The sequence below is a fragment of the Capra hircus genome, chromosome 22 (genome assembly GCF_001704415.2).
Source record: "Capra hircus breed San Clemente chromosome 22, ASM170441v1, whole genome shotgun sequence".
Lineage (NCBI taxonomy): Eukaryota > Metazoa > Chordata > Mammalia > Artiodactyla > Bovidae > Capra > Capra hircus.
In genome coordinates, this window is record NC_030829.1 from 9,560,327 (window position 1) to 9,574,657 (window position 14,331).

The 14,331-nt window shown below is 42.3% G+C and overlaps 1 protein-coding gene across 3 annotated transcripts in view; it reads left to right on the plus strand.

Annotated features, from left to right (window-relative positions):
• The window catches only part of ARPP21 (cAMP regulated phosphoprotein 21), a 162,832-nt gene that overhangs the window by 87,585 nt on the left and 60,916 nt on the right, over positions 1 to 14,331 (plus strand). For all 3 annotated transcript variants that reach the window (XM_018038254.1, XM_018038253.1, XM_018038255.1), the window contains one exon: positions 6,626 to 6,863. In XM_018038254.1, coding sequence (XP_017893743.1) covers positions 6,626 to 6,863 — 238 coding nt within the window. The remainder of the gene's footprint in view (positions 1 to 6,625; positions 6,864 to 14,331) is intronic.

Here is a 14,331-nt window from a genome sequence, read left to right on the forward strand (position 1 = left end):
ACAAGTGCTTCCTAAGAAATTATCTTGTGTTTTCCTATATAGGCAGAAAATTAATAGCATTTAGTCTCAGCCACTACTTTATATATACAAACACACACACACACACACACACACACACCCACATCCTGCTTCTTGGAAAGAGTCAGGTGGGCCTGCACTGCCTTTTGGCATTTTTATTCACCATTTGGTGAATTCTTGGTTTCTTCCTGTAATTGCTCTTATACCCCACTACTGCAGCAACTAGAGTCAAGAAAATCCACCGTGGTGCACTTGCGCTCTTGTAAACTAAGAAAGGTTAAATAGTTTTAAATCTCCTTCAAACGCAGAAACCAAGTGCCTTAAATGGTGCACTTAAAAATTCCAGCACACCCAAAGAGCACTTAAGATTTTCAAATTAATCGTTCTTCTCCACACACCAACCACCAGTCATCTCCAAAGCAGAGCTCTTTGGAAACATTTAAAGCACTTCAAGAATGCTAAAATGCCATGTTCTTTGAAGAATGATTAGAAGCTGTAAGTGCTTCAGACATTTTTTTTTTCTTTTCATCTAAGCATCTCCATTTGAAAGCCTGTCAAGGTATAGGAATGGCAAAAAAAAAAAAATTACAGGAGATCAAGATAGGATGTCAAAACAAACTTGCAGTCTCCCAAGATGGTTTTATGAAGCAAAGCTGTCAGTTTTGCTGTCATGGAGCTTCAGAATTGTACCAGGTTTCCAGTTTTGGTTTTGTGTTTTGTTTTGTTTTTTTACTTTATTGTTCACAGTGGAATGGCAAGCTCTTTTGACCTTTTCGAAACTCAGTCTGGAGACATTTAAGTTCTCCTGCTCTTTCTCTAATTACATAGGTTCTAGCTTCAAATAGGTAATAATGAGATGCTTTCCAGATGGGAAACACATTTTCCTACATTTTGGGAAAAGCATGTTACTGAAGTCAAAACATGCAAGCACATCCTCTTGAGATCTTGGCTGCATTTCCCCTCTTGTACCCTCTGCCTTGCTCATGGCCACGGTCAGTTACCAGGGGCCCAGCGATGGTCTGTGAAGACAGCCGATTCCAGCACATCCTCACGGGGAAGAGGACTTGAATGGCTGCAGCCCCATTCTCCCTTGGTGGTGGCAACGGGGTTCAGAATTAAGAATACCATGTCATCTGTCTCTTTCCACGCTGGCCACACCATGTTGTGTGTTTTTATTTTTTGGTTGGTTGTTTGGGGGGATTTTTATTTTATATTGGGGTATAGTTTACTTCAAATGTTATGTTAGTTTCAGGTGTTTAATTAAAGTGGTTTAATTATACATACACACATATCCTTTCTTTTTCAGACTCTTTTCCCACATAGATTATTACAGAGTGCTGAGTAGAATTCCCTGTACTGTACAGTCGGTCTTCATCGGTTATCTATTTTTACATAGTAGTGTGCATCTGTTAATCCCAGCCTCCTCATTTATCACCATCCCCTTTTCCGCCTTTGGGGGCCATAAGTTTGTTTTCAAAGCCTGTAAGTCTGTTTCTGTTCTATAATTAAGTTCATCTGTATCATTGTTTAAGAGTCCACGTATAAGTGATATCATAGGATACTTGCCTTTCTGGCTTACTTCACTAGGTCCATCCATGTCGTTGCAAAATGACTTTATTTCCTTCTCTTTTGTAGCTGAGTAATATTCCATTGTAAATGAACCACATCTTCTTTACCCATTCATCCACTGATGGACATTTAGGCTGCATCCATGTCTTGGCTACTGCAGATAATGCTGCTGTGGACATGGGGTTGAGACATAAGTGGGTAACCTCTGTTTCTCTCCACACTGGCCACACCGTGTTGTTTGACTACCATTCGTCCCTCCTGATGTCAGAGCAGGGCTTCTCGACTTTAGCTGCATCAAGATCACAGGAGAACTTTGTTCAAGCACAGACGGCTTATCTACAAACCAAGCTTGAGAAAGAGCTGCTCTGGAATAGTAAGGCTGCCTTCTGCTTGGTTTTCACAAAATCGGCATGACCTGGCATCTTGTGTTCTGGTTGCAAGGGTATCCTTGTTGTTGTCATCTTGCTGGTCTGTGCCCCGGGATATCTCTGGAGCCAATGCAAGACATGTCATCTTTCCATCACTTCCTTTTCTTTGTATTAATGTTCATCACTCTGCTAATGCATCCTGGATATTCTTTCCCTTGTTATTTCGGAAGTTTTAGTTCAGAGTTCCACTGAACTCTGATCCCTGGTTCTGGAGACATTTTCCTGGATTCAGGAAGAAAAAAAATTCTTTTTTCTGTTCAGGGTCCCTGTAAAAGAAAAATGGTCCCTGATGAGTTAAACAGGCAAGAAAGACTTTACCCATAACTAATCCAGTGAAGTCAAGACTCTTGGAGTAGGAGAGAGAAACTAAACTCAGCCCTGCAGAAACAAAGACAGGAGAGTCTGTAAGTGCGCTAGAGAAAGATGCTAGAGGAGCTTACATAAGTGATGGGTCCATTTAATTAGACCCCTTGTGTTTACTGATTGGTGCAGAGACTAGCAGAGAAAGGCACCATTTTTTCTTGAGGATTGTACTTCAAAGGCATGGCTCCCACATCCTTAAGAAAGACCTTTCCTGATTGAAAACCTGGTAAGAGGCTGGGGGAAGATTTGCATCTTAAAGGAACAGAGATGCTCTATGGAAAGGGAGGAAGGAGGCCTACAATTAAGAAGACATCTGTCTAAAGTGTGTTAAACCGAGGGGAACTTCAAGGGCATCGTCCTCGTCTCTACTCGTCCTTTAGTCTGGTGACTTGTATTTTACAAAAGAAGACATTGAGATATAAAAAAAAGAAGTCACTTCTGGAGGAAAATACAAGGAATTCTGGAAGAGCCAGAGCTAAAACTCCCTCCCTGGGGAATGAATGGCGCACTCCCTTCTCCAAGGGCGTCTGCCCCAGCCCTTCCCTTTCTGCCCCAGCCCTCCCCTGGGTTTCCTTTTGTCTGCCTTGTTATCTCTTCCCCAGTCTCTTTCCATCTTTCCGTTTTCGTGTCTCCCTCTTGAATGTTCACCTACGACTGTCACCCTGGTATCTTCTCTCCTCACCTCCCACCAACTGCCCCTCTGGGTCCAACTTCCAACTTCTGAGCAACCCATTATGAGTAGTGTTGAATTTCTGGGCAGTATCTCCTAGAACTTGACTCAAGCCTAGTGAGGGCCCTGGTCCCACCGGTTCTTGCTGGAATGACCCTAGTGTAAACACGTGACCTGTAGGCTTCAAGTGTGGTCCCTGGAATTGTGTTGCCTCTGTTTGAACTCAGACTTCTCCACTGCACTTGGGAAATTTACCTAGCATCTCTGAGGATCAGCTCTCACGTGCAAAGCAGCATTGCTGTGCAAAGTAGATGAGATAATTCATGTGGTGCTTGGCCACACTGACATGCTGCTTAAATATTTGCTGTTGCTATCACTAAGTCCCTGAAAAAAGAAAACACAAACCCCTCTCAATGCCCAAAGTAGTAAAGTTCTCAACTATTAATTTTTTATAAAAGTATGATCACTTCTACTCCTGTGCCTTTTATCACCATTGGTAGCATCCATTTTTAATCAAGAATTGCCATTAATTCTGGCTATATGTAGAATATTGCTTTACCTGATTCTAGATGACTGATGTTCAGAAGCTGTTCAAAGCTGGTTAGACACCAGCCAGGCTGCACGATCATGGCTGAGCCATCCCTTCAAAGAATCTCGCTGGTTCCATCTTTGCAAGTGTTGAGAGTTAAAGCTGAATTTACTTTTCCTTCTCTTTCTTTTAACCTGTGGGCCCTATATTTACCTTGTCTCATCATTGTTCCTCTTGAAGCTGCTGCTTTTTCTCAGCCAGTAGAAGGAAATTATATTGCCAATCAATGATCAATGGCCATCTTCCAAAAGCCAAGGTGAAATCATCTTTTGGATTTTATAGAGGCACATCCGTCTATGTGTATCAGTCTCCAGCACCAACACAGCCCAGGCTGGTCCTAGATTCTTTCTTGGGCCCCAGTTTTTCTCACTGTCTAACTCATCAGCCCGGACGCAGGCTGAATCAATTGTGTGTGACCTTCAACGCCTGGAGGCGGACTCTTAAGTGTCAGACTTGGACTGTAGCCTCACATCGTAGACACAAGTCCACACACACACACACACACTACAGCTTGCAGTGAGCAGTGACTTCAGGATCAGGCATGTTAGCCATGTGTTCCCACAGCTACTCTTACCATTCCCACATTTCCCTTTAGATCCTTTATTTCTCTGCCCATATGCTTTTTAAACTGACTTTTATTGGAGTATATTATTTTACCATGTGTTCATTTCTACTGTACAGAAAAGAGAATATATCCCCTCTCTTTTGGATTTCCTTCCCATGTAGATCACTGAGGAGCATTGATTAGAGTTCCTTGTAGATTCTTAACTAGTTACCTGTTTCATACATAGTATCAATAGTGCACTTATGTCTGTCTGAGTCTTCCAATTCATCCCTCCCACTTTGTACCCATATTATTCAGAACCATATCACCATTAGTTAGATGGACCATCTTGAATTCACCTGAAACTTGATCATTCTGAATAATCAAAAAAGCATGGAAGAGCCCCACCGAGAACCCTGGTGTCGATCAGTACTGGGTCATGGTCAAATCCAGATCAGTCTGCCCAGATCACACCCCAGCTCTGTCATTATCTGGCTGTGTGAGTTGGCTTGAGTTAGCTGCCTTCTCTGTGCTTCCATTTCCTTCCCTGCGTGTGCAGTCATAGTCCTTCAAATTACAGGTTTTACTAAGATATCCACTCATACTACATACCCAGTAAATATCACTATCCTTCTAATTCAGGATAACTTGACTTTTATTTTTATATACTTTAAGATGTCAATGAGAAAATAATTTAATTACACTCCAACATTGATAATGCTCTACTTTGAGGGACAAGAAAGGGTCTTTCTGAGAAGCAATGCGGCGACAGAGTCATGACTATTTTTGCCCAATTCTGAATGTGTTCAATTCAGATAACTTAAGTTTAAGATTTTAAGCCGCTCTACCATGTTTGATTCGAATTTGAAAATAAATTCACACCTTGTATTCAAAAATAAAAACAAAAATATCGCCATACTCTCTAGTGGTCCCTTTTCTCTGCAATCACATTATATTCCTCTCACTTATTTTAAAAGTTCTCCAGTTTAAGGGCGCATTTTAGAATCTTCAAAGAAATCTTAAATATTCTTTATGTATGTATTAACCTTTAGTGACACAGAACAATGAATATTTAATAATATAAATCAATAGTGTAGGCTAATAGTTTTTAAAGTTTCTTATACTCTATTCTTACAAGCTGTCATGTCACTCAATCCATTAGTTTGAATCCATAGATGTAGAAATTTGGCTTGGTGCAGTTTCTCTCTGAGGCTCTGATTTAATATTCAGGGCCCCAAAACAACCACGGTCAAGGGCGCTGGAGCTGCCTGGCTCTGGTTGCTGGTGTCTCATGGTCTTGGAATGTAGCTTTTCTTGTCCACATTGGAGGGAAAGGGAGATGATTAGCACTGAATTCCATCTCGGTGGCTTCTGCACACTGACCCAGTTACCTGCGTATTTGAAAAATTGTCAGTCCACAAATCCCCGCCATGCTTCTGCTCTTGTGTCATCTGAAGAATGATCAGTCATTATCATGATGGCCAAGACCTCTTTGATTTACCTCTTAATCATATTAATAATGTGAATATGCAAGATCTGGTGCAGATCTTAAGCACTTCTGGATCTTAATTAAAAGGAATGAGCCAGTTCTACTCACATTTGAAGGGAAAGATCACTTCTGACTACGACCTTTTCAAAATTCAGCTTTATGGATGTTGAAGAACCAGTACTTTAGAACCATCTACATGACCATAGATTCCTCCTTAAACTGCAGTCCTTTTAACTTTTATGTATTTATTTATTTGGCTTCAGTGGACAGGAATTTGAGCAAAGTCTGGGAGACAGTGGAGGACAGAGGAGCCTGGCATGCTGTAGTCCATGGGGTTACAAAGAGTCAGACACCAGACAGGACTTAGTGACTGAATAACAACATTTATTTGGCTTCATCGGATCTTAGTTAACAGCATGTGGGATCTTCTTTGAGTCAGGAGAGATCTTTCACTGCAGTGTGTGGGCTCTCTTGTAGTGGTATGTGAGCTGATTTGCTGCATATCATGTGAGATCTCCATTCCCCCAACAGGGATGGAACCCACGTCCCCTGCATTGCAAGGTGGATTCTTAAACCCTGGACGAGGGAAGTCCCCAGTCACTTTAGTGTCGTAACTCAAGCTCAGGGAGACCTTTCCACATCATTCTCTTCTCAAGGAGACAGGAATTTTCAGGCACTGAGTTCTGCGCTTCATGGTACCGTTTACCAGCTCATCACCCTAGTGGTGTGTGAGGTGCCAGGAACTGAGCTCTCAGTCTTCATCTCTCTTTTCCTGGGAGTCTGATGCATCTGATAAACATGTAACAAATATTTCAACAAAATGTGGGAGACGCATTAGTTAGTCTCATCCTGCAGCAGTCACCTGATTCTTTAGTGATGGACTGTTTCCAGTAAGCAGTGGTTTCTCTCCCCTTCTCCATGTGGGATGACTCATTGATCTATGTCTCTCTGGTAGGTTCCGAGTCCTCCAGCAGTGCAGGCTCCTCAGGATCGCTGTCACGCACATATCCGCCTCTCCAGAGCACTCCGCTGGTCTCGGGTGTGGCAGCCACTTCTCCTGGCTGTGTGACCTACCCAGAGAATGGGATGGGGAGCCAGGTTGCTCCCAGCAGCACCAGCTACATCCTCCTTCCACTCGAAGCTGCCACAGGCATCCCGCCCGGAAGCATCCTGCTTAATCCACACACAGGTTGGTTCATCACCTCTCTTTGACTGAGACACAAGATCAAAGGTCTGTTCTTGTGTCTGAGCTTTTGAATTTGCTAGCCAGTGGTCTGAGAATTCCTGGGGCCTAAATGGTGGTGGAGGTTCTTGTTTTAGGAAGAGCAGATCTATAGAAAGCTGGAATCTGTATCTCGGTAACGATATCAATATTGATGTGGAAATCAAAATACAGATACTAGAAATATACTTTTCTCTCTGTCCTCTCTTCCCTGGGCGTGGTCTCCCTCATGTATTCCTGGGAGCTAAGACCAGAAACTGTTGAGTGATAAACTGTGAGGTACTCATTGAAAATGGATATTTCTCAGGCTAAATCCATGGTTAGCTTGTTGTCGTTCAAAGTGTTTTCACATCCAAGATAATTTCAGGAGCTTGAGATCTCAACTGGACACACAGCAGATTCTTCACTACATAAACTGTCTTCTCATCTTACAACCCCACACAGATCCCACTGGGAAATAAGGAACAGCAGTGGCGAGAGAATACAGAGGACAGGATCTTATGTATTTCAGGAATTTTAGGGTTAGGCTGGTTTTGGTGGGATTTGGAAAATTGCTCATTTCATGACCACTGTTTCTTTCATGATGAATGAGCATTGTTGTTGGCTTTTGTTGGGTTTTGTTTTTTATTTATTTAAAATCGAAGTATAGTTCTATAGCATTATGTAAGTTACAGGTGCAAAATACAGTGCTTTACAAGGTCTAAAGTTTATACTCCATTTATAGTTATTGTAAAACACTGGCTATATTCCCCATGTTGTGCAGTGTATCCTTGTGTTTTGTTTTATACCTAATAGTTTGTACATCTTAAATTGCTTTGTACTTATTTAATTTCTCTAGTGGTCAGTTAACTTGCACAATAACTTCAGAGGACCCAGAGCCCTGGGCAGATAGACTAATGAATGCCTGCTCTGTGAGGGATACTTCTCAACCTGGGGCAATTTTCCCATGCATCCAAGGCCGTTTGGCAATATCTGCAGATATTTTGATTACCATGACCTGGAGAGGAGGGGCTCCTACTGGCATCTAAGGAGAGAGACCAGAGATGCTACTGCTGCTGCTGCTGCTAAGTCGCTTCAGTCATGTCCAACTCTGTGTGACCCCATAGACGGCAGCCCACCAAGCTCCCCCATCCCTGGGATTCTCCAGGCAAGAGCACTGGAGTGGGTTGCCATTTCCTTCTCCAATGCATGAAAGTGAAAAGTGAAAGGGAAGTCACTCAGTTGTGTTCAACTCTTAGCAACCCTGTGTACTGTAGCCCACCAGGCTCCTCCATCCATGGGATTCTCCAGGCAAGAATACTGGAGAGGGGTGCCATTGCCTTCTCCCAGAGATGCTACTGCACATCTGAAAATGCACAGGACAGCCCCTGACACCAGAAGATTATCCAGCCCCAAGATGTCAGTAGTGCCAGGGCTGGGAAACCTTTGGTTGGAAGGCTTGACATCAGTAAGTCATTTCTCTAGAAACCTTTGAAAGAGATGGAAAAATCTTTTGAATTTTCTCAATACATATCTGTGGTTTGGTTTAGATTATTCCAGAGTATTTCTTTGATGAACTAAATTTTTAAATGCAGTGCTGGTTAAGAGTCTCATAAAAGTGCTGTGACTCCATGTTTTCACATGTCTAGTAATTAGGAAATTCAAAGATGCGTGAGCACGATAGTAAAATACTTACTTGAATAATTGCGACATTTTCATGAAAGCATATGGCACATTCTCAAGGCACGGTGTGTGACTGAGACATTTTGAAAATGCCATAAGCTTGAGGGGAAAGAAGGCGTAATCTTTTTATTGAAAACCATTTGAAAGCTTTCAGATTAGATACTTGTAAGGAGGATATTAGATGGCTTGTATTTTATCTGGATCATTGTAAGCACTATAAAGGAAATGAAAAGAAAACCAAGGTCATATCCATTACTATGGGCACAGATCAAAGTGTGATCCGATGCCGTCAGCTTAAATTCTTTCACTTTTAATTGAGATAGGGAGGGTTTGTAAACAAGAGTCTCCACTAAGCGTGGTTGTGAGTGGTATGTTTTAACCAGAATTGCAGAGTGTTTCCAAAAAGCTCAACAGAGTATTTTTATAGGGGACAATGATTTGTAATGATAGAATGGATGTGCGTGTGTATGTGTATATTATCATCCGTAATCTTGTTTATAGAAAAGGGAAGAAAGTGCTTCCTGGTGCCAAGTCCCAATTTTTATACATTGGCATGAGTAATTTAGAGCTGTTATTGAAATATCTCCTTTGCAAATGAGTCCTAACTCATTAGAAAAGGGTCTAATAACACTGTTGAACAGAGTCTCCATTCACGACACTCTCCCTAGACCAGAAGGAAAATAGTACTAAATTATTCTTGCCATGATGAGTGGTGAGATGTAAGGTAAGTTGTGATGTTTCTTTTTTGCCAGAATGTGTTTATATTTATCAATTAAAAATATGCACAAAATCCCCTCCTGGTCTAGTGGTTGGGACTTGGTGCTTTCACTGCCATGGCCCCACATTGCATACCTGGCCAGGAAACTAAGATCCTGCAAGCTACGTGATACAGCCAGAAAAGGGGGGGGAAATGTGTACATATATAGATATATATGTGTCATATATCATATTTATGTGTGTATATGTGTATTTCTAGTATGTTATATGTGAGTCTGTCTCAGGCTATTAATCTCTCCTTTTTTAATATTTTTCTGTGATACAGATCACTTTTAAAGTCTTTATTGAATGTTACAATATTGTTTCTGTGAGGCATGTGGGATCTGAGCTCCCCAGTCAGGGACTGAACCCACAGTCCCTGCACTAGAAGGTAACATCTTAATCCCTGGACTGTCAGGGAAGTCCCTATCTAATCTCTTACATGATGCTACTATTAAAACTGGAAAGTTGCCTCCTTTGGGCTGAAATTCATCTTTCTCTGGCATTGCTGCCCCCTCTTAGAATCCACACCTCTTACCCTTTCTTAACCCTTTCCTAACTACCTATCTGCTAATACGTGATAGGAACGCTTTGGTATTAGCAACCCAGAGCCTGTGACTCCTTCGCTTCTTGTGTGAATTGCTTCAGGGTCCATTTCTCAGTTACCAGCACATTCCTGAGCTTGTGGGGAGGAGCCACACTTGGTTATATTTTTTGCTTCCCTGGAGTGGATGATGAAGTAGCCTGAGGCACTGTGCTCAGACATAGGTCCTCAACAATTACATATTTTTGAAACAGTGTCTACTATTCATCATCCATGCTGATGTGGAGAGTAGAACAGTTTTTCATCCAGTGTCATATATCTGAAAATGTGCCTCATGTATAAAATGATGATGGATAAAATATCTGTCTTAAGCAGGAATAAGACAAGCAATGATTTGAAATTCTAAGGTGCCTGTCCATCATTTGTCTGCTAACTGAAACAAAAATGAGACTTCCTTTGTCGGCACAACGGACCGGGCTTTTACTTGACACTCAGTATTTGGCAACTGAAACCAACCCATCCATATACATTCTTGCAGTTCCCCAGATACAACCAGGATTTTTTTACTTTGTCTGGCTTTAGACTCAGCTCCCACTTGGTCCATTTCTAACTCTGGACCTGCGTTAACTGTTGTTTCTTTGCTTGTGGGCATCTGGATGAAGGAATCAGAGGCTCTTTGCTCGAGAGTTATCTCTGGACCATGCCTTCATCCTTGCCAGGCAAGCCTGGGTTTGACTCTTGAGATGCGCCTTCCTCCAGCTGTCTTGGACTCAGTGTCCTTTGGGAAATTTCTAGCCGAAGGCTCATCTTTGGCAGTTTTCTGTCAACGTGGTGCTATTCAGAGATGTCAACAGGCATTGGCATCCCTTGTGCCCTTGTTAGTGTCTGTGTATGCTGTTTTGCCATTCTGCTCTGCTTTCGTCTGGCTAAAGTTCAGGAGCGTGAGACGCAAGAATATCCCATCTGCAAGGACTTTGACTTTGAGCTGCCTTTGAGGGCTGGTTTGTTCCGAATGCTCCTCGTGGGCTTCCATAATGCTCTGCTTTTTGTTTTTCACAGGACGTCTAGAACCAATTTATCTGAACTGCTCCTGCCTTGTGCTTGAATGCGCCATGAATATTTTGTGTGCTGTCTAAAAGCATGTCTTTGCAAGACCTGAAGTAATCTTTGCTTATCCATAACCATCAGCTTCTTTATCGTTTGACGGCTCACTTTTTAAGAACTAGGAAGGAAAATATTTTTCCCATCATACCCTCCGTGTCTTTTTAAATAAATACCCTTCTGCCAGGTACATAGTAGCCATGCTTTAGTATGGGAAACCAAGAGCATATAATTACTTTCTTTTTAGTGTGAACTGCCCCTGGATTCATTTCCTTGTTACCAGCCCATGTGTAAGCCTTTCTGAGGAGAGGTCCTACTGAGTTTTTCGTTTTTGTTTTGCATCCCTGGATAACAGAGCCTCAGTCCCATGCAGGGGCTCAGTTATTATCTATTAGTAACATAATGTCGGCTGCACATTACACATGTTGATGTGAAGAGCGGAGTCGTTTTTCACCTCAAGTCATGTATCTGAGAGCGGTGGATGCTCTGCAATCAAACCTTCTCTCTGCCCTGGCTCAGCTCACAGCCCAGGCTTACTGCTGTCACTACGCCCTCTTTCCCTGCCAATACCCGTGCCAGGCCTGCTGGGCACGCTTCTGCAATTCTGACATGAAAATCTCTGCTAAGTGGAATAGTCCTCAAGCTCGTGAGCCTTTCTCCTCTGGTTTTCAGCTGCTGTCATTCAAAGGAGTTGTCTGTACTTAGTCGTAATTACATCTGGATTGGTGAATAGGTAGAAAACGGGGAGGCCGTCAGAGCCTGACTTGGAAACCAAGAGTCACCTCCTGGCCCTCATAGGAAATTGTTTTTGGTCTCTCCCCTGGCATCTGTCCTGACTCTTTTCATTTTCCTCGGTTCTCTCCATTGTTCCTTGGTGAGCATAAAAACCAACCTTTTATACCACGTTCTCTTTCCAGAAGAGCCTGCCCCTCTCTCTACCCAAGTGAATTCTTAGTACTTCCCACGGACTGTAGCACGCCAGGCTTCTCTGTCTATGGGATTCTCTAGGTACGAATCCTGGGGTGGGTTGCCATTCCCTTCTCCAAGGGACTGTCCCAACCCAGAAATTACCTGGTGTCCTGCATTGCAGGTAGATTTTTTACCATCCCAGCCACCAGGGAAGCCCTAGAAATTTTCACATGTCGTTGTTTAGAGATACTTCTTTCTTCTGGTCCCCAGCACAATAACATTATACTTTACAGTTATATTACACCCTGCTGCTGCTGCTAAGTCGCTTCAGTCGTGTCCGACTCTGTGCGACCCCATAGACGCCAGCCCACCAGGCTCCGCCATCCCTGGGATTCTCCAGGCAAGAACACTGGAGTGGGTTGCCATTTCCTTCTCCCTAAGTATGGTCAATTTTTCACACTTCCTTTGTTCTCACTGGGGTAAATCAAAAGTCTCAGAAATAGTGGGACTTCTCTGGCCCAATAATTAAGACTCTACGTTTCCAATGAAGGGGGCATGGGTTCGATCCCTGGTCAGGAAACTAACATCCCACATGCCACGTGGTGTGACCAAAAATCCACAACTAGCAGTTTTTTTAAAAAAAAATCCAATTTAAGAAAAAGGCATAGAAATAGTAAAGATCATTTTCTTTTTGTTTTACATCTTTGCATGTTTGTGTTTATGTGTGTGTGTGAGCATAGAGTAAGGCTGATTTGAAAATGATTTCATATGTAGTTGCAATTTTTTTTTAATGTTAAGAACCTAAAATTTTCCTCTTACCTATTAAGATACAAAATAGGAGAGAACAAAGGATTAGAACCCCAAATGGGCCAGTAGATTTTTGTAAATTGAGCTGTTTTGAATTCTTTCTTGAATTGTTGGGTTTTGCAAGAAAAAATGGGTTGCGGATTTTTTTTTTTTTTTAATTCAGAAGAGTTATTTTGGGAAAAAGAACAATAAGACAATAAAACATAGCTAAAATTAAATAACAATGATAGAGAAACAAGTGCTTATGGAGAACACTTTTTAAAAACCCTCTAAATTTAGTCATTGTTCTGTGACTAAAATTCTAGCACATTTGCTTTTCTATCACAGCATGTTGTGATTGGTTATGAAACTGTTGTTAGAACTTCTGTGATTCTGGCAGGTATGTTCATAAATATGCAGCATATAAAGTTAATTGTTGGATACACACACACACACACACACACACACACACACACACACATTGGGGGGAGTGCTGAAAATTTGGGAAATGCTAAAGCTTTTGTGTCAGTTCCTAATTTTCTTTTTAAAGGCAGGTGTTTTTTTTCCAGAGCCATCCGTGTTTATTTGTTCACTTTTTAAAGTTTATTTTTAATTGGAGGATCGTTGCTTTACAACGTTGTGCAGGTTTCTGCCGTATAACAACGTGAATCAGCCATAAATATACATATACTTCCCCCTTTGTTCAGCCTCCCTCCCACCACGCCCACGCTGCCCTCTAGGTCATCACAGAGCACGAGCTTGAGCTCCGTGTCATACGGCAGCTTCCCACTAGCCATCTGTTCTACACATGGTAGCGCACGTGTTTCAGTGGTCCTCTGTCAGTTCATCCCACCCTGTCCTTTCCCTGCTGTGTCCGTACGTCTGGTCTCTACATCTGCATCTCTATTCCCGCCCTGCAAATAGGTTCATCAGTATTTAAAGGAAGGTGTGTTTTTTTTGGCTACATCATGCGGCATTTGGAATCTTAGTTGCCCGACCTGGGGTCAAACCTGAACCTGTGTGCTCTGCAGTGGAAGCACAGAGTCCTAACCATTGGGCAGCCAGGGAAGTCCTATGTCAGTTCCTAAATGACTTGAAATTAAGTCCGTTGCTCTTTACCTGTAGGCACTCTGCCCATCTGTTCACCCATATTCTGGGTCTTCTTTATCTACCAGTTCTGAGGGTGATTCCACCTTGGAACATGACCCATACCTCTCCTAACTTCTCATGTGTTAATGAACAGTTTTCAGTTATGGCTGGATTTTTTTTTTTCATGGAACCTCATTCATTTTCCCATGTATTCATCATGCAAACTTGGGTAATTCACCAAAGTTGTTTGGTGTGATGGGAGGTGAATGGACCAGAATCATTTCCTAAGTGTCTCACTTACTACTTCATTTATTTCTGAACAAGTTGCTTGGGCCCTCCAAACCCTGATTATCTTGTCTGTGAAAATGCAATGAGGGACTTCGCTGGGGGTTAAGTTGTTAGAACTCCACACGTCCACTGCAGGGGCACAGGTTCAATCCCTGGTCAGGGAACTAAGATCCCACAAGCCACGTGGCACAGCCAAATGAATAAAAAATAATAAAGTGGAATGAGATTGCACATCTGTGGGGTTCCTGGAAGAGAAGACCCTGGGTGTAAGGTGCTTGTTGCTGCACCTGTCATATTGGAAACC